The sequence below is a fragment of the Diaphorina citri genome, unplaced genomic scaffold (assembly GCF_000475195.1).
Source record: "Diaphorina citri unplaced genomic scaffold, Diaci psyllid genome assembly version 1.1 scaffold573, whole genome shotgun sequence".
NCBI lineage: Eukaryota > Metazoa > Arthropoda > Insecta > Hemiptera > Psyllidae > Diaphorina > Diaphorina citri.
The window spans coordinates 98,783-118,698 of NW_007378007.1; the positions used below are offsets into that span (position 1 = coordinate 98,783).

General features: G+C 36.3%; 1 protein-coding gene across 1 annotated transcript in view; it reads right to left on the reverse strand.

Moving 5' to 3' along the window:
- The window catches only part of LOC103510207 (serine-rich adhesin for platelets-like), a 65,573-nt gene that overhangs the window by 15,421 nt on the left and 30,236 nt on the right, over positions 1-19,916 (reverse strand). Inside the window, exons 7-9 of the mRNA XM_026824323.1 lie at positions 18,735-18,863; positions 9,181-9,324; positions 6,810-6,989 (exon numbers count right to left, since the gene is read on the reverse strand). Coding sequence (XP_026680124.1) covers positions 6,810-6,989; positions 9,181-9,324; positions 18,735-18,863 — 453 coding nt within the window. The remainder of the gene's footprint in view (positions 1-6,809; positions 6,990-9,180; positions 9,325-18,734; positions 18,864-19,916) is intronic.

A 19,916-nucleotide genomic window follows, 5' to 3' on the forward strand; every position in this document is an offset into this window, starting at 1 on the left:
AATTGAGTTTTTTTTTCTTTTACAGAATACTTTCTAGATAGGCATTGAAGTGGACAAAATATGTATTTACAAAATACCTACATAGGAAATGCGAGACGAAATATTTACAAAATATTGGTAATAGACAAATTATATTTACAATGAAGATATTACTGATTACTGCTGTGATACAAATGCATAAAAGGTAGAGCTAGAAGAATATGTTAATTTAAAATGCAAGAAATGATATTAAAAAAGAGAGAATCACATTTTTCAAAGAGTATTTAAATAGGTATACAAAATATCTTTCTCACAAATAGGTGCCTATACTTTATGAGAGAAAACAATGCTAGACGAAATATTTACAAAATATTGGTAATAGACAAATTATATTTACAATGAAGATATTTCTGATTACTGATTATTTCTGTGATACAAATGCATAAAAGGTAGAGCTAGAAGAATATGTTAATTTAAAATGCAAGAAATGATATTAAATAAGAGAGAATCACATTTTTCAAAGAGTATTTAAATAGGTATACAAAATATCTTTCTCACAAATAGGTGCCTATACTTTATGAGAGAAAAAAAAATGTTTATAAAATATTTACAAACTTCAGACATAAACTGAAAGAAAGAAGAAAGTTAATTAAATTTAAATAATAATAACTGTGTAGCAAAAGATAAATAAAACTACTTGGGTGAATTAGTGAAATATTTACAAAGAAATTACTTAAAGACTATAAGAATTATAAGATGGTTGAGTGAAATATGTACAAAGGGATATGAAGACTAGATAGATAGTTGAGTGAAATAATTATGTAGATACAAAGGGATAGAAATGAAAATTTAAAACTAAAGATAGAGTGTTGAGTGAAATGTTTACAAAGAAGAATTAAAACTAGATCGATAGGTAAGATGAATATTGAGTGAAGTGTGCAAAGAGATATGAAATGTGTTGCGTTGAGTGAAATAATGTACATAGTGGTGTGCTGGTGTGTTGAGTGAAATAATTTACAAAGAGATATCAAAAACCCAAACAAGGCGAGGGGAAATTTCTTACTCTTTGTAAATCGTCGTCATAGAGTGTTGAGTGAAATGTTTACAAAGAAGAATTAAAACTAGATCGATAGGTAAGATGAATATTGAGTGAAGTAGTGTGCAAAGAGATAAGAGATATGAAATGCGTTGTGTTGAGTGAAATAATTTACAAAGAGATATCAAAAACCCAAACAAGGCGAGGGGAAATTTCTTACTCTTTGTAAATCGTCGTCGTCTCCAATTTTTTCCCCATCTTCAGGTCTCTGAAACTTACAATACAAAATAAACAAAATGTTGGCATTTCCATCCTAATTTTCAAAATTCACCAAAATAGGTATACTCGTAAAATTAAATATTTTTCATGATAAAATACCAAATTTTTCATCGTACATTTAAGACACAGATGGCCACCCATCCATATGAGTTCCGCGCTTGAAGTTTCTTCACCTCAATGTTCTATTGAGAACAAAATCCAGAGATGTATCTTCGCTGACACAATTTTCCATTGTCTAAACGCTTTCATCCATGAATAAGTTTGCGTACAAAGGGGATAGATGTATCATTTGTACAAAGTGAATACTTAAACCATATAAATATTCTAAACAATGATGTACCCATTCCTAATCAAGGATCAAAAGCAGAAGTTATGCAAAGGAAACTAGAATATGTGATCTAATTAGGTATGATGCTATGATATAGTACTCTTATGAAACTATGAATGAAGACTCTTACATGTGAAAAGGGGTTATGACTTACCAGTGTTGCCAGTTGCTGCTTGAGTCCGTCAATGTCGGATGGATTATTCAGGAGAGCGTTCAGAACTTCCTGCTCTGTCAGCTGAAAACAAAAACAGAAACATCAGGAGAAGCATAATCAAAATTTCAAAAAACGTTCATGTTAAAGTAAGTCTACTTCAAAAAATAAATATACCTAACTAGGTGCAAAAAAAAAAATCATATTACTTTTGGTAATAGAAAACCTATTGTATTCATCGGCAAAAACCAAAAACAATTGGCAAAACCATCATAATCAAAAGAAAAGCTAGAGGAGAAAACCCATTGTATTCATCGGCAAAAACCAAAAACAATTGGCGAAACCATCATAATCAAAAGAAAAGCTATAGGTACCTACAGCTAGCCATCAAAATCAGCAGAAAACCCACAATAATCAAGAAAACCACTGTTATTGATAAAACCAAAGTTACCAAAGTAATCGGCAAAACCGCTGTATAGTTTATCAGATTTCATCAAAACTTTTTGATGTGTCTTTTCTCAGTAGAGAAAGTTGAATATGACCTATTAAACGACCCTATAACTTCTATCAAGAGTGTTGGTAGGCGATAGCAAACGTCAAATTAGGACCCAAAAAGATTTTTACTTTCTTTTAATAGGTTTGATGGGTCTGACAAAAAAGGAACCAATTAGTGCACTGGTAAATACTAACCCCTGCTCGTTAATAATCCAAAAGAAAGTTTGATCTTTTTAAAACCTAAAATAAATTATAAATATTATCAACTATCGAAAAATTCAGCTTTTTGAACAAAAGTTTCCTTATCTTTCTTCCTGACTTCTTTTATAGGTATCCTTCTTTTCTCTTCCACTTTCCCTCTCTCTCTCTCTCCGCTCATTTTGGTTTCATAATCAAAAACTATCTGCTCTCCCCTTTCCTACTTAATCAAACTTTTTCTCCACAGTTTGCATATTACTCAAATATATTTGATTGGTAGGTAGACTCTTGTTCTACTAATCACTCACTGTTTATAGTCCTCCAGACAGACAATGTTGGTGGGTGCTGTTCCTTTTTGATGTATGAAACACAGTTTGCTTGAAATCTCTTACTGACTTAAATTAACATTCCAAGAGGGTTGGTCAAATCTCTATTGTATGAGAAGTTGTTTTGAGTTCAGATTTACCCAATATGTACCTATCAAACCTGTAAATGTCAAACAGTTATTTTCTTGTGGTAAATTTTCATATTATAATTTAGGTACTGGGCGAGCACGTCATGGTTCCAAGAGAGGACCCCTGTGGATGGGAGGTTCACGAGCACATGGACCCAGATCTCCTACCACTCACTTCTTCATGTTGCCGTTCTATTATCGCATCCTAGGTTAGTAGTAACATTCAAAAATCAAAACTTATCTTAGGTTTCTTATAAGTAGAAATATTGGACATCTCAAATATCTTATATATTTGTTCTATGTGTTCTATTTTAGTAAGGAATGAAAGAACAAATGTAAGTAACTTATTTTCATAAAATGGGGGTTTGGGGGTAGGAATGAAAAATACCTACATAGGTACCTACCTAAAAATAGTTTTTTTTTCTTTTTCATATCTTATTTATTTGCTTTAAAATAAAAGTAATAAAGAACAGTTGTGCTTACTTGGGTGATGTTTCAAAGTCATAGAGCAGGAAAAATGAGGACCAACGGAATTTTTCTTTTTCTTCTACGACATTTTTTTTTTCTTTTTCATATCTTATTTATTTGCTTTAAAATAAAAATAATAAAGAACAGTTGTGCTTACTTGGGTGATATTTCAAAGTCATAGAGCAGGAAAAATGAGGACCAACGGAATTTTTCTTTTTCTTCTACGACTTCTAGATACCGACATAAATCGATTTAAAAAATACCGGTAAATCGTGAAGTTTGACGGCACGGCATACGCTCCCGTAGGTGATGACGTCACATCAAATGTCCCGAGCAAAGCTCCCTCGCAGGCAACACATGAATGTGTTCGTGCGCATTTCTTTCTGCTCCTCCGCAAGCGCGCTTGCATACTGGCGCTACCTAGTGTGTGCACATACGTTTCTGCGCATATCTTTCTGCTCCTCCGCAAGCGCGCTTGCATACTGGCGCTACCTAGTGAGGCAATGCCTGAAGTCTGACATCCAACATCTTTGAATTTGAACTCTTTGAACGGAAAATGAAAATTGAATTTTCGACCTTTTACAGTTATTTTTTCGAAGTTTTGACCTCAGATTTGGATTTTTCACTACTTCTTACGTAGGAATTGACCATTTATTAATAATTTTTACCCATTTGCAACTGCTCCATTGAACCATTGATATGTTTTAACTTGACCATTTTGTTTGTTTGTTTGTTTATTTGGTTTAGATGTTTGTTTGTTTATTTGTTTGAATGTTCCGCTATAACTACCGATTGCCTGGTCTTATTTTGATGAAATTTGGTACACGTGTGTTTATGTACCGGGCTGAGATAGGCCATTAAGCCTTCATGAGCGTGTAAAGTTGGCGGGAAATCAAAATTTCGAATTTCCCGCCAACTTTACACGCTCAAAGGCCGAGAATGGCCTATCTCAGCCCAGTACATAAACAGCCTGAATTGCCCTTGCTAAAGAAATAGCAAAGGTCGAGTGCGAAGGGCATACACTCGTAAAATTTGTAGCCAAAACCAAATGTCAGCCCAAAGCGATCACCCTGGTCCTGGGCTGATTGAGAGGCTGACGGAAAACGCCGACCCCGTCTGTACACGGGAAAAGGTGAAGAAAAAGAAGAAGAAGAAGAAGAAGAAGAAGAAGAAGAAGAAAGAAGAAGAAGAAGAAGAAGAAGAAGAAGAAGAAGAAGAAGTACAAGAAGAAGAAGAAGAAGAAGAAGAAGAAGAAGAAGAAGAAGAAGAAGAAGAAGAAGAAGAAGAAGAAGAAGAAGAAGTACCAACTGCTACATTGAACCCGTGTGGTCTGTGTCGTATCTTGCCCGTAGTGGCCCATATCGTAGTATGTCTCTCATCAGGAGTGCGGTAAGAGACACAATATCTCCCATTTAGCGGTGTTGGGTCAACACGAGAACGAGAACACCAGAAATTTGCCCATTGAAATGAACCAGAAAGTATAACTTGTTGAAATATTAAATTTGTAATCTGGGGGTGCACTTGGGTGAAATTGGGGGTGCACTTGAATGAATTTGAGGGTGCACTCAGAAGATGTTCGGCCCTGTCAGTATAGGTAATAATAATAAATTTCATACGAGTGTAACACAAGTAACCACATATACCTCCCACTCTCTTTCCCTTTCTCATCCTATCTCTTTCCTTCTCCCTAGCTCCCTTTCTCTCTCTCCCTTTCTTTCTCTCTCTCCCACTCACTTTCCCTTCCTCTTTCTCTCTCTCTTTTTAATTCCTCCATTTGTAATCACACAATATCATTTTGTTCACATGTTTTTGAGAGAGAGAGAGAGAGAGAGAGAGAGAGAGAGAGAGAGAGAGAGAGAGAGAGAGAGAGAGAGAGAGAGAGTTCGTGCATGGCAAGTTACCTTTTGGCCTCAAAAAAGCCCCTTTGGTGAAAACAGGGTCGGACTATTGAAACAGATAAAATTTACTACTCTTGCGGTTCTAGTTATTAAATTCCAAAGTGTTCAAGTTTAAACTACGTAGAGTATCGACGAAATGCGGGAGAAAGAAAGTAAGAGAGAACAGGAAAAGAGAAAAAAAACAAATGTTAGTAACAAAAAATAATGAACTCAAGACATTTGGAAAAGGAATTTTTCCTTTCCGTTAAAAAAATGCCAAATATTCTTTAACCCTTTCCAGCCCTTATTGGTCACCAATTTACCTGAACCATCACAGAACGGGGACAAAACCGATATAAGTAAAACCTTCAAAAAACATTGGGAAAGAGGAGGAAAAACATCACCATTGAATCACAGAACCGACTACTCAGTTTGACCTCACAAAAAACACGGAGTGTTCTTCTTCTTCTTTTTCTTCTTCTTGTTCTTCTTCTTCTTCTTTTCCTTCTTATTCTTGTTTTACTGCACCTTTTCTCAATCTTATTTTGGGGTCGGCGTTACCCTCCTTTTTCCTACCCCTCCACACCCTCCTATATCTAATGCCTCCTCTCTTCTCCATCCCTTTTCTCTCAAATCTTCTTCAACCTAGTCTCTACAACTCACAGTTTTGGTCTTCTTCTCTTTCTCTTCCCCAATATCGCTATTTTCTCTACTTTGTGCTTTTTGTGTACGGAGTTAGCAGGTTCCTAGCTGGTTCCGCAGTAAAAGAGGAGGAAAAACATCAACTTTGAATCACAGAACCGACTACTCAGTTTGACCTCACAAAAAACAGGGAGTCTTCTTCTTCTTTTCCTTCTTATTCTTCTTCTTTTCCTTCTTATTCTTCTTCTCCTTCTTATTCTTCTTCTTCTCCTTCTTATTCTTGTTTTTCTGCACCTTTTCCCAATCTTATTTTGGGGTCGGCATTACCCTCCTTTATCCTACCCCTCCACACCCTCCTATATCTAATGCCTTCTCTCTTCTCCATCCCTTTTCTCTCAAATCTTCTTCAACCTAGTCTCTCCACCTCAGTTTTGGTCTTCTTCTCTTTCTCTTCCCCAATATCGCTATTTTCTCTACTTTGTGCTTTTTAGACCGTCCTTCCTTTATTATTACGATAGTAATAAAAAAAGGTATAAGGGACGGACTATTGTATTCGCTTCGGTGTCGTCTGTCGGTCTGTCTGTCGGTCGGTCGGTCGGTCGGTCTGTCTGTCTGTCTGTCTGTTCCCATAGAAGGACTTATCCAAACCTAGTTGTGTACGAAGTTAGCAGGTTCCTAGCTGGTTCCGCAGTAACTGCGACATGTGAAAAATTGTGCTTGAGTGACATGTGAGGTTTTGAAAAGTACCTCAATGAATAATGACTATTGCGAAGTGACAAAATGTAAAATTATTAAAGTAGACCCCTGATATGCAGGATCAGGGCAACTAGAAATGATTACCGAGCTTCATCCTTCATTAAAATAAATGGGAAAGAGGAAGTAAAATAGAAAGGTTCACTCACATTGCTTCCCCGGAATCCGCGGAAAAGACTCTCGAAGAACCGCGGCCTTCCTGTGGCGGTCTGCGGTTTGAAAGTAGACCTGGGCGGTTCTGATGTACTGGACTGAACTCTGCTCTTGTTCAGGCTGGTTTCCAACAGTTCCTGAAAATAGAACGGGGACAAAACCGATATAAGTAAAACCTTTAAAAAACATTGGGACAGAGGAGGAAAAACATCACCATTGAATCACAGAACCGACTACTCAGTTTGACCTCACAAAAAACAGGGAGTCTTCTTCTTGTTCTTCTTCTTCTTTTCCTTCTCATTCTTGTTTTACTGCATCTTTTCCCAATCTTATTTTGGGGTCGGCGTTACCCTCCTTTATCCTACCCCTCCACACTCTCCTCTTTCTAATGCCTCCTCTCTTCTCCATCCCTTTTCTCTCAAATCTTCTTCAACCTAGTCTCTACAACTCATTTTTGGTCTTCCTCTCTTTCTCTTCCCCAATATCGCTATTTTCTCTACTTTGTGCTTTTTGTGTACGGAGTTAGCAGGTTCCTAGCTGGTTCCGCAGTAACTGCGACATGTGAAAAATTGTGCTTGAGTGACATGTGAGGTTTTGAAAAGTACCTCTACTAGGGCAAAATTTATATTTTTCTACGTATAAGTTCTCGTATTTTTTTTTATTTTGATGGATAGGGATCGGGCCTAATCTGGTTCCTTGCCAGCAACCAATCAAAATCGAGAATGAGCTTGAAGCTACGTACGTAATTGTTTTGCCATAGCAGTAGACACTTTAGAAAATAATAGTATTTTCAGTCAGAGATGATAGGGATATCGTTCCTTTGATTGTATTACAGTGGATTTTCCACATCAGCAACAATAAACGTCAGCTCTGAATGAAAATACTATTGTTGAGTTAGTGCAAACAAATAAAAGCAAAGTTTGAAATGAGATTATAGCATGCATGGAAAGAAGGGTTTTTTCTGTCAGCTGAAAACAAAAACAGAAATATCAGCAGAAGCATAATCAAAATTTCAAAAAACGTTCATGTTAAAGTAAGTCTACTTCAAAAAATAAATATACCTAACTAGGTGCAAAAAAAAAAATCATATTACTTTTGGTAATAGAAAACCTATTGTATTCATCGGCAAAAACCAAAAACAATTGGCAAAACCATCATAATCAAAAGAAAAGCTAGAGGTACCTACAGCTAGCCATCAAAATCAGCAGAAAACCCAAAATAATCAAGGAAACCACTGTTATTGACAAAACCGAAGTTACCAAAGTAATCGGCAAAACCGCTGTATAGTTTATCAGATTTCATCAAAACTTTTTGATGTGTCTTTTCTCAGAAGAGAAAGTTGAATATGACCTATTAAACGACCCTATAACTTCTATCAAGAGTGTTGGTAGGCGATAGCAAACGTCAAATTAGGACCCAAAAAGAATTTTACTTTCTTTTAATAGGTTTGATGGGTCTGACAAAAAAGGAACCAATTAGTGCACTGGTAAATGCTAACCCCTGCTCGTTAATAATCTAAAAGAAAATTTGATCTTTTTAAAACCTAAAATAAATTATAAATATTATCAACTAGGTAGGTATCGAAAAATTCAGCTTTTTGAACAAAAGTTTCCTTATCTTTCTTCCTGACTTCTTTTATATCCTTCCTTTCTCTTCCACTTTCCCTCTCTCTCTCTCTCTCTCTCCGCTCATTTTGGTTTCATAATCAAAAACTATCTGCTCTCCCCTTTCCTACTTAATCAAACTTTTTCTCCACAGAAACGGGGCCCTTGGGAGCGAAGGGGCACCAGATTATCATATTATATTGAAAAACTTTTCGCAAACTATAAAGTTGATCCTCTTCAGTCCCCAATTTACTGAAGAATAAGGAGGGTAAAGAAGTTGCGTCAGTCAATTTTTTACAGCTGTTTCTAAAAGGTGTCTTTTTAACCCTCTCTCTAGTGCTGGACTCTCTGAAAGTAATTATTTTTAGATTTTTTTTTTTTTTAAGAGGTTTGACAGAGGGAACTGTAACTGTTATGGTCTTATCGTCCCGAAATCGAAGAGAGAAGGAAGACAGGAAGAATTTTTTTTTTCTTTTCTAACGATAACAAAAGTTAATTGTTTGGTAATTCAGTATTCAACATTGGCTCTTGTCATTCAATACCTTGGTCTGACCTAAGGGGTTATTAAATCCGGAGTTGGCCATTGAATTTCTCCAATATGTATCAAGTTTAGAATATGGGTTACAAACTGCAAATTCCAATACCTACAAACTACAATACCAATATTAGAAGCAGTAAGTTGAAGCAAATCCATGGAAAAATTGGGCCTTTGGCCGGATTCAAATCTTCGCCAAAGAGGGCTTCAATCGAGGAAGTTACTTACGCGGTCCGAGAGACGGTCAGCATTGGAGGTTTGATCACTGGAGGCATCAACATCGGTTAGAGAATTGGTTTCAGAGCCATCAGCATCACTGGACTCATCTGATGGAGTGACCTCTGAGGACGAGTCCAAATCGTTAGAGTCCACCTGTGAAAGCCAAGTTAACGTTGCTGTAAGATGTATTCTAAAGCTAATCCCGTATATTCGTAAGCGCTCTAAATGCCATGCTGGGATTTGTATAGACTATACTTTTTTGGAGAAGGACCTACAAACCATTCATACTATTGTGCCATTTATCTACACTAGACAAAACCTACTAGCTAGACTATACCTAGTAAGCTCTAACTGCGAGAGTGAATGGACTTTTCAGCCTTAAGAGCGCAGAATAAAAAGGGTAGGTACTTATGTAGAGCTACCTAGGTGATATCTTATCTCTTTCATTGGTTATGACGACTTTTAAAACTAAGATATAGAATTAGAATAGAAATACACCTTGTTTATCTTGCTGGGATAGGATTAGAAAGTCCCTTTAGTCCCCACAGTCTAAACAAGGTCGTGCAATATTTGAGCATAATTTTTATTCTATTTACAATATAGAAATCCTGCGACATCACACATTTATAGATTCCCCTCAACACTTTGCTTTCATTGATATATTCATTGATATTGAAGTATTCATTGATATATATTCATTGACAATTTTCCCTATGCCTATATTTTCCCTCACTTGATTTCTCTTACGCCTCGTAATTGCATTAAGTTTGCCTTTTGCAATATATCCTTCTTTTCTCTTCCACTTTCCCTCTCTCTCTCCTTTCCCTCTCTCCGCTCATTTTGGTTTCATAATCAAAAACTAACCACTCTCCCCTTTTCTTTCATAATCAAACTTGTTCTCCACAGAAACGGGGCCCTTGGGAGCGAATGGGCACCAGATTATCATATTATATTGAAAAACTTTTCGTAAACTATAAAGTTGATCCTCTTCAGTCCCCAATTTACTGAAAATTTTGTGAAAGCGGACGAAGAATAAGGAGGGTAAAGAAGTTGCGTCAGTCAATTTTTTACAGCTGTTTCTAAAAAGGTGTCTCTTTAATCCTCTCTCTAGTGCTAGGATCTCTGAAAGTAATTATTTTTAGATTTTTTTAAGAGGTTTGACAGAGGGAACTGTAACTGTTATGGTCTTATCGTCCCGAAATCGAAGAGAGAAGGAAGACAGGATAGGAGAAAGCCAGCCGTTCCGAGAACGAACATTAGTCTTATCGTCCCGAAATCGAAGAGAGAAGGAAGACAGGATAGGAGGAAAGCCAGCCGTTCCGAGAACGAACATTATCCCCGCCCCGGGCGGGAATCGAACCCGCGGCCTAGCGCTTACAAGGCAGACGCACTACCAACTAAGCTAACTAGGCTGGTCCGGGCGGGAATCAAACCCGCGGCCTAGCACTTACAAGGCAGACGCACTACCAACTAAGCTAACTAGGCTGGCGATTTTTTTTTGTATAGTAGTTGTAGCAAAAAGATTTTTTTTGCTTTCAATGAAAAATTTGGGATCTTCGTGCATGACAAGTTACCTTTTGGCTTCAAAAAAGCCCCTTTGGTGAAAACAGGGTCGGACTGTTCAAACAGATAAAATTTACTACTCTTGCGGTTCTAGTTATTAAATTCCAGAGTGTTCAAGTTTAAACTACGTAGAGTATCGACGAAATGCATGCGACTAAAGTTTACGGCCAAGCGGAAGAATGCAATTCTAAGCATAGTAAAAAGTACTTAGAATGTTTATGTACAAATTCTACATACATTTCCAAGCTAAGAATAGTTCTAATTTTATGCAGGCATTTTGTACAGGAGAGCTGGACAAACTTTTCAGACAACTCTTCAGAAAAATTTCAGACAAATATGACCCTTTTAAAAGGACTTACCTACATATCATACCTAAACAGTGTGTAGGGAAAATGTGTAGATTAATTACCTATTGAATACATTTTTTTTTTTAACAAAGGTTTTATAAGTTTGATGTTTCCTATCTCAGTATTTTCATGAGTATTATTTACAAAGGCACATAGTAAGTCCCATTATAAACTTATTTACATGGGTACCATAGCTTTACGACTATAAACATAAAAACCAAATTTGAATGAAACAACAAATTTCACGTCTAAAAACAACAATTTAAACAATTTTGTTTCACGAGCGAAATATGCCTAACAGATGTTCATTGTTGTTTCATTTCGACCGTTATCCACAACGTGTTTATTTTGCCGTAAATAAACATAATGTGGCCGTATCCTGGTATTCCTGGTATTTTAATTCATTTGTTATTTTACATTAAAAATAAAATTAGAAGAATAAACTTCTGAACAACGCGAATCTAATTTCGTCATTTAGTTTATAATTTGGGAAGAATTGTCATGTTGTTTAGTTAGATAGTTAGGGACATAGGTAATTATTTAGGGAACAGAGTAGTTGAGTATTAATTATTTAGTTATTAGTACAAGTAGCAGAAAACTTCAATATTCTTAATTGCAATGTGATTCTTCAAATACAAAGGTACATTTTTTATTTATTTATGAAAGCTTTTCAATTTTCTATTCAATTCAAGATTTCCCCCAGGAATAAAATGTGAAAGTGGTAAGACGGAGATTTCTAACTTTCTAGGTTAACAGGTACCTATTGAGGTTAAACTGTTAAAAGTGTAGATCGAAGGGCAAAGGGTAGGAAGGTCGAAATGGGTGAGAAAGCTACTTATTGGCTGTTTGATGCAAGTAACTACTAACTCTTATTTCTCATTTTTAAATCTTTTATTTATTTATACCTTGTAAGATTATGCCCTTTGAAACTTTCTTCCTATGTTTGTGGTAAGAACAGATAAATGCTGAAAGTCAGGGAAGTCTTGAAAATCAAATATCTACCTAGAAAAGTGCTGAAAGTGGGAGGGGTAGGAAACCTCTACAAGTCTACATCAAAGGAATAATTCCAGGAAATTTCAATATTAAATTCCCAGCATGTAAAACTTGCTGAGGAACAAGGTATCTTCTACACATACCTACCTAGCTTTAGCGGTGGAAAATTGGAACTCAAACCGATTCTAAAGATGAAGGTTCTTCCAGACAAAAGAATAAATTGATTAAATTGTAATAGAATTCAAAATTCAATCGAGCAACATGTAACCTTGGCAGTTGCCACATGAATAGTTGATGAGTGAAAATTCGCCAATCTTTACACTCTTGAATTTTACATGAAAAGAAGGAAATTGAAAATTTTTATCCCAGACAAAAGAATAAATTGATAAAATTGTAATAGAATTCAAAATTCAATCGAGCAACATGTAACCTTGGCAGCACCTGTCTCTATTGCCACATGAATAGTTGATGAGTGAAAATTCGCCAATCTTTACACTCTTGAATTTTACATGAAAAGAAGGAAATTGAAAATTTTTATTGCACTTTTCCGAAGATTTTTATTGGGGCAGTTACAAGTGTTACGACCTGATGGGTTAAAATTTAACGATTTTAAATGGCACCTAACCAAAATGTAGGTTAGTTAGGAGAGACAGCTGTCTGTGACGTCATAGACATACCTAATCAACAAAGTTCTTTTTTTTTTGGTCTGATAGAGGAAACTGTAACTGCCAAGGTCCCATCGTCCCGAAAGCAAAGAGAGAAGGAAAACAGGATAGGATACAGGTCTGATAGAGGAAACTGTAACTGCCAAGGTCCCATCGTCCCGAAAGCAAAGAGAGAAGGAAAACAGGATAGGATACAGCCAGTCGTTCCGAGATCGAACCTTATCTGTTTAGGATAAAATCCGTCCCGGGCTGGAATCGAACCCGCGACCTAGCGTTTCCAAGGCAACACTGCCCTAAGCTAAATCCACGTGGATGTAGCTGTAAATCGTTGTGTTTTTAGTTTCAATATCCATTATTTTAAGTTTCCTACATTGCGAATTTGTAATTTACTGTGTGAATATTCGTTTTTATTGTTGTTGTAGACTTTGTATCTGCCAACATATCATTATGAAAACTCTACAAATCCGTATCCAATCTTGTTAAAAGTTTTTAACTGTTTTGTCAAAACTGTTTTTGGCAAGGTTTACGTATTCTTCGTAATGAAGTGAAGCTTCTTTTGTAGTAAAACTTCCATCTCCATCATTAAAACTCAAGTTGATATGAATAATATTAGAAACAAAGGGTTTCTAGTTCCTAAGAAATAAATACGAGTGTGTACGTGTTATAGTTAATACAGTTAGAAAACTTTGGTGTTACTTAGAGGAAGAAACACATATTAGGTACCTAGATAACTAGATATTGTTTCCAAGGCATCACTACCCTAACCTAAATACACGTGGATGTAGCTGTAAATCGTTGTGTTTTTAATTTCAATATCCATTATTTTAAGTTTCCTACATAGCAAAATTTGTAATTTGTGTGAATATTCGTATTTATTGTGTTGTAGACTTTGTATCTGCCAACATATCATTATGAAAACTCTACAAATCCATCTCCGATCTTGTTAAAAGTTTTTAACTGTTTTGTCAAAACTGTTCTTGGCAAGGTTTACGTATTCTTCGCCATAAAGTGAAGCTTCTTTTGTAGTAAAACTTACATCTCCATCATTAAAACTCAAGTTGTTATGAATAATATTAGAAACAAAGGGTTTCTAGTTCCTAAGAAATAAATACGAGTATGTACGTGTTATAGTTAATACAGTTAGAAAACTTTGGTGTTACTTAGAGGAAGAACCACATATTAGGTACCTAGATAACTAGATATTAAACAAACGGATACAGATACATATTCGGTCGATATGTACTTAGTTGTTTCGAAATAAGGTAACAGATAAAAAAGTTAACGGTTATTCATAAAGAAGTATTAGAAGAAGTAAACGTTATGGAAACAGCAAAGAAAATAGAAGGTATTATGTATTAGGTACCTAGATAAGCAGATAATGTTATCTGAAACAGAAATAAAAACATGATTAGTAAGGTTAGTATAAAGAACAGTGGTAATGTTATGAGTGGTGTTATAGAAAAGCATTAAAAAACCAAAGGAAAGGAAAGACATAATAAACAAAACACAAAAAAGGGAAATAAAAGAGAAATGGTCCAGAAGGCCCTTCTTTGGATAAAAGAAATGGTTAGCAAAAAAGAATTTCTTCTTTGGTTAATGTTATTATGTTAGCTGAAATTTTACTTCTTCTTAAGAGTGAGGCAGAACAATTTTTAATCCTCTAGAAGTCTAGAACAAACCTTGGTATCCGCGGTGCTGAAAATGTTAATGGCATTTGTGTTTTCTGCACTCTCTTTTGAGTCCTCAAGAGTCTGAAATAGAATGGAAGGCAATATTACCTATAGCACAAGTCAGAAGAAGATGACTGGATGGGAGAGAGCCAGCCGCTCCGAAAAAGAACCTAATATGTAATATGTATCTGTCTGGGACTTTAGGATAAAGTTCGCCGCGGGCGGAAATCAAACCCGAGACCAAGCGCTTACAAGGCAAGCGCACGCGCTTTTTTCAAAACTGATTATGCGGGCAATATATGTTTTTGAACTGTTCGTCACCTTTAGTGTGTAGCGCCACAAGAGTGTCCACAAATAGTCGACGGCCATCGATCGACGAGGTAAATCTATGTTATCGAGGTAGTGTGGACGGTTCAGTCAACATCGATTAACGGCCTTTATTATGTGCTAGTACATTACCTAAATCACTATGGTTCATACCTTGATTGTAGTTGTTGGTGCTGTTGTAGTCACCTCACTCGACCCAGGAGAAGCTGTAGCGCACGCGCTTTTTTCAAAGCTAATTAGGTGGGTAATTTATGTTTTTGAACTGTTCGTCACCTTTAGTGTGTAGCGCCACAAGAGTGTCCACAAATAGTCGATGGCCAATTGGCCATCGATCGACGAGGTAAATCTATGTTATCGAGGTAGTGTGGACGGTTCAGTCGACATCGATTAACGGCCTTTATTATGTGCTAGTATACATTACCTAAATCACTATGGTTCATACCTTGATTGTAGTTGTTGGTGCTGTTGTAGTCACCTCACTCGACCCAGGAGAAGCTGTAGTTATCATAACATCTAGCTTATAATATCTTCTATGACTCTACGCTAAAAAGCACCTAATGGTCCTAATATAATGATTCGTACCAGATTTTTATTAGATTTTCCCCCTATTATTAGGTACCTATTTATATTTAGTTTAGATCTTGAACGGAAGCTACTAAGATTATAGCTGTAACTGTGGAACTCTTATTAATAAGAGAGGTTGACATCTCAAAAGGAAGGCAGATCTCGAAAGGAAGGCAAAACATGGAGTACTGCAGCAGACCAGCCTTATGGCTGTTAACCAATGATGATGAATTAGGTACGCGGATAATTGGAATTGGATAATATCAAGCGCGCCGGGAGGCGCGCGAACGTCAAGAGTTCGCAGCACCGCCCGGCCTATATTAACACGAAACAGAATTTCAGCGTTTTTCCGGCATTTTCACCTCAACTTTTCTCCCACTTCCCCTTAACTTTAAGCAAATTTTATTTGATATTCCTGGTCGGACGTGAAAGTCTTTCGTCTTGAGAAATGGAAATGCATAGAAAAAATGAGGGGGATTAGGGAAACTTATCAGATATGCAAATTCAGATTCTGTCGTGGGTAATGTAAGTAATGGAGCAGTAGAAAGTGTAAGCAATGGGGTAATAGAAAGTGAAAAGAACACACCTTATCCTTATCCTAAGTCTCTTGGGAAATTTCTATTTTATCATAACATCTAGCTTAAAATATCTTCTATGACTCTACGCTAAAAAGCACCCAATGGTCCTATATTTTGATTCGTACCAGATTTCTATTAGATTTTCCCCCTATTATTACCTATTTATAATTAGTTTAGATCTTGAACGGAAGCTAGGTACTAAGAATAATAGCTGTAACTGTGGATACTAATCTTATTAATAAGAGAGGTTTTCTGTTTGTTTGTCTGTAAGAGGTTGCCGTCTAAACGGTAAGTCGTAGAAACTTGAAATTTTGTACACAGGTTCATATGTTTATGGCGGTGGTTATAGGCTAGGTTAAAATTTCCTAAAGAGAGCCGTTCGCGAGTTATTCAAGAAATGCGAAATTTTTGGCCGAAAACTGAGCGATGCAAAGCTCGCGGGTATCCCGCTAGTTCAAAATAATTATGTAGTTCACTTTGGTGAAATTGCAGGAACAAAATAGCTATTTTCTATTGTAGGGAGTTAAATTTAAGGTCACATGTTTCAGTCATTTAAGCATAAACTATATCTACGTGCAGGTATAACATTTGTCTAACGACAGTTACCTAGGTATGTATTTTTCATTTCTTCTACACCGAATACTTTCAGCATACCTCCATGTATTGTGTCTACCTATACCCTACATGTTGGGTACTTAATTTATTAGGTAATAAAAAATAAATGTAAAAACTTCGTGATTTTAATCCTCTTATAGAACACAGAAACTTTTTAGCCTTTTCAACATGAATTATTTGCGTGTGTGCTTTTGTTTTTATTATGGAGGGATTCAACCAAATTTGTTCTTGGTTTATAACGAAATTCTCTCTCTAAACAAGATAATATTAATGAAAATATCAAAATAATGTTCGGTATTTAGTTAGGGAAAGCCGTTGTGGGTAGGTTTTATTGCAAAACTCTGGATAACTGGGTCTGATATTATTTGGTGTTTTAATTATTTTTTCCCCCAAAGGTACAGATGTTTCAATTAGTGAAGAGCACTATCACCATTGTTAGATAAGAAAGGGTAGGTAGTTAGGTATAATTATTATCACTTGAATATACCTAGGTATATGTAAACATAAGTATCCTCCTAAATCATACCCATATAATATCATTAATCATTAGCATAACAAGGCTAGTTTAGCCTTTATAGATAGGTACATAATAATATTATAGGGTACATATATTATAGTGTATTATAATAGTATATGTAGGCAATCAGTAGAAATAAAACCAATGCAAACAATTCACAAATACATTACCTACTGACACCCATCAATGAACCAGATTATACCAGGAAAATAATTAATGAAATGCATCAAGTTGAACTATTTACAGTAATTTATGTACAGAGATTTTATGTACAACATGGACACCCGGTAAGATTATTTACAGGTAAAATAAAATGAATAATTCATTATAAACTAGACACCAAAGGAATAATTGACCCCAAAAACCATTTTATTAAAAAGTAGGTACAAACTACGTTATACCTACCTACCTTGGTAAAAAATTAAAATAATTACCACATCTACTACCTAAGTAGGTAAAGGTGCAGCTTGTAGACTACTTTTTACTTTCCTTATCCTATAGGAAGGAAAGTAATGTAATCGGGTCAAAATTTCGATGGTCAGTTTTTAGTGCCAAAACACGTTTTGAGGTCCCTAGAGCCTAAATCCAAAGTTTCAGCCATTGGTCCGTGGGTGTGTCTGTCTGTGTGTCTGTCTGTCTGTCTGTAAACAAAATATCTCGAAAACGGTAAGAGCTAGAGACTTGAAATTTGGTATCTAGATGTCAAATGTGACAAGGATGCGACACGAAACTTTTGATTAAGACCGGTGCAACGGTTGGCGGCATTTTAACGCTTTTTGGCGGTTTTCGGTGTAATTTAACAATATATCGGGAACGGTATGAGCTAGAGACTTGAAATTTGGTATGGAGTTTATAGTTGTGGTAGAAGGCTCAGGAGGGATTGTGATTGGCTCTTGTGTTGTAGTTGTGGGTTCTGGAGTTGTAGTTGTAGTAGTTGAAGTGGTCGTAGTTGTTGGTTTTGGAGTTGTTTTCTTTGAGCTTTTAGGCTTCTTAGTTGTCTTAGGTTTCTGAGTTGTGGTCGTTGGTTTGTGTGTTGTGGTACTTGTTGTAGAAGGCTCAGGAGGAATTGTAATTGGCTCTTGTGTTGTAGTTGTAGGTTCTGGAGTTGTAGTTGTAGTGGTAGTTGAAGTAGTTGTGGTAGTTGGTTTCGGAGTAGCTTTTTGACTGGCCGATTTTGGCTTCGTGGTAGGTTTTCTTGTAGTTTTAGGCTTAGCTGTGGTTGGTTTTGGCGTAGAAGTGGTTGTTGGCTTTGGTGTTGTGCTAGTTGTAGTTGGAGGTTCAGGTGGAACTGTTATAGGTTCTTCTGTGGTTGTAGTAGTAGGTTCTGGGGTTGTAGTAGTTGTAGTGGTCGTGGTAGTGGTTGTAGGTTTAGCTGTTGTTTTCTTGTTGTTCGCTTTTGGTTTAGATGTTGGCTTGGGAGTAGTCTTTGGTTTTTTGGTGGTTGGTTTGGCAGTAGTGGTTGTGGTGGTGGTAGTTGTGGGAGGTTCAGGTTCAGATTGTTCAAGTTCTTCAGATTCTTCTGTAGCAGATTCTTCAGTTGTAGTCGTGGGTTCTGGCGTTGTTGTTGTTGTCGTTGTAGTTGTGGTAGTAGTTTTAGGTGGCTTAGTAGTACCATTTTTATTTTTGGGTTTTGGTTTTTTGGTCGTTTTAGGTTTTGCCGTCGTCGATGTTATAGTGTTGTTTGGTACCTGTTTTTCTGTTTTTAAAGCTTTGGAGTCTCTTACCTGATTGTCAGTGGTCAGTTCATTATTGGTTTCAGTCTCAGTCGTTGCGTCATTGGTCGAAGTAGTCTGGGTTTGGGAAGGAGCTGATGATTGAGTGGTGGACTCTGACTCGGTGCCATCTTTGGTGACCTGAAAGAGAAATTAGTAAAACCAACCAAAAGAAGAAAAGATAGAGGATTGCAAAATGTACACAGTGCAATGTGAGAAGTAGATACCAATATTACAGACAGAAAAAGATACTAGACAAGATGGATTGATTTCTTGAAGTCAATCTTTTATTACCCTCTCATCTCCTCTTCACTCTATCTCTCAATAAGGAAAGCATAGCAAAAGGAAAATAACAAGGAAATGAAGATATTAGAGTGAAAAATATTGCTGAAATAATAGAAGACGAAAAGAAAACAGGATAAGCCCAATTTCCTTCATAATGTTACTCATATTTCCTTGGTGCTTGGTTTTTCTAATTACTAGTTAGCTTTTATTACGACTTTTTTCTTGGAAGGAACATTTGTAATCTTATTACGCTTATCTTCAAGAGATGCACCCGTTTAATTACTTTCCATGGGTTTTAATATAATTTTGCGAATTTTAATCTCACTCAAATCACATTAGGGTTTTTCAATTCTGAGAGGGATTCTCTGAATTCATCCATTTCTAATTCTTGTAAAACGAAAGGTTCTAACATTTAAATACCTCGACTGTTTTTTCTTTTCATTTTTCTGTCTGTCGGTTTGGTCAACACCTGACTCCTGAAAGGAAAAATTTGCCGATTTTGGTGGAATTCGACAAAAATTTCCAACATAGGTTCGGTGGAAATTTTCTCATTAAATTTTGAGACAGATCGAGCCTTTGAGGGGCTTGATCTGAACGGACAGTTTGAAATGGACTTTAGATAGGTAGGTAACCACGAGGAATATTTCTGGGTGGTTAAGACACTATAAGAAGAATAGCCCTTGACAAATGAGGGCGATTAAATCTAAAACCAACGTTTACGTTGAAGTCTGATATAATAAAATAGTGGTTGGAAAAGCTAGGCCACTAGATAAATGAGAGAGAGAGGAGAAAGAGAGAGGAGAGAGAGAGAGAAAGAGGAGAGAGAGAGAAAGAGAGAGGAGAGAGAGAAAAAGAGGAGAGAAAGAGAGAGAGAGAGAGAGAGAGAGAGAGAGAGAGAGAGAGAGAGAG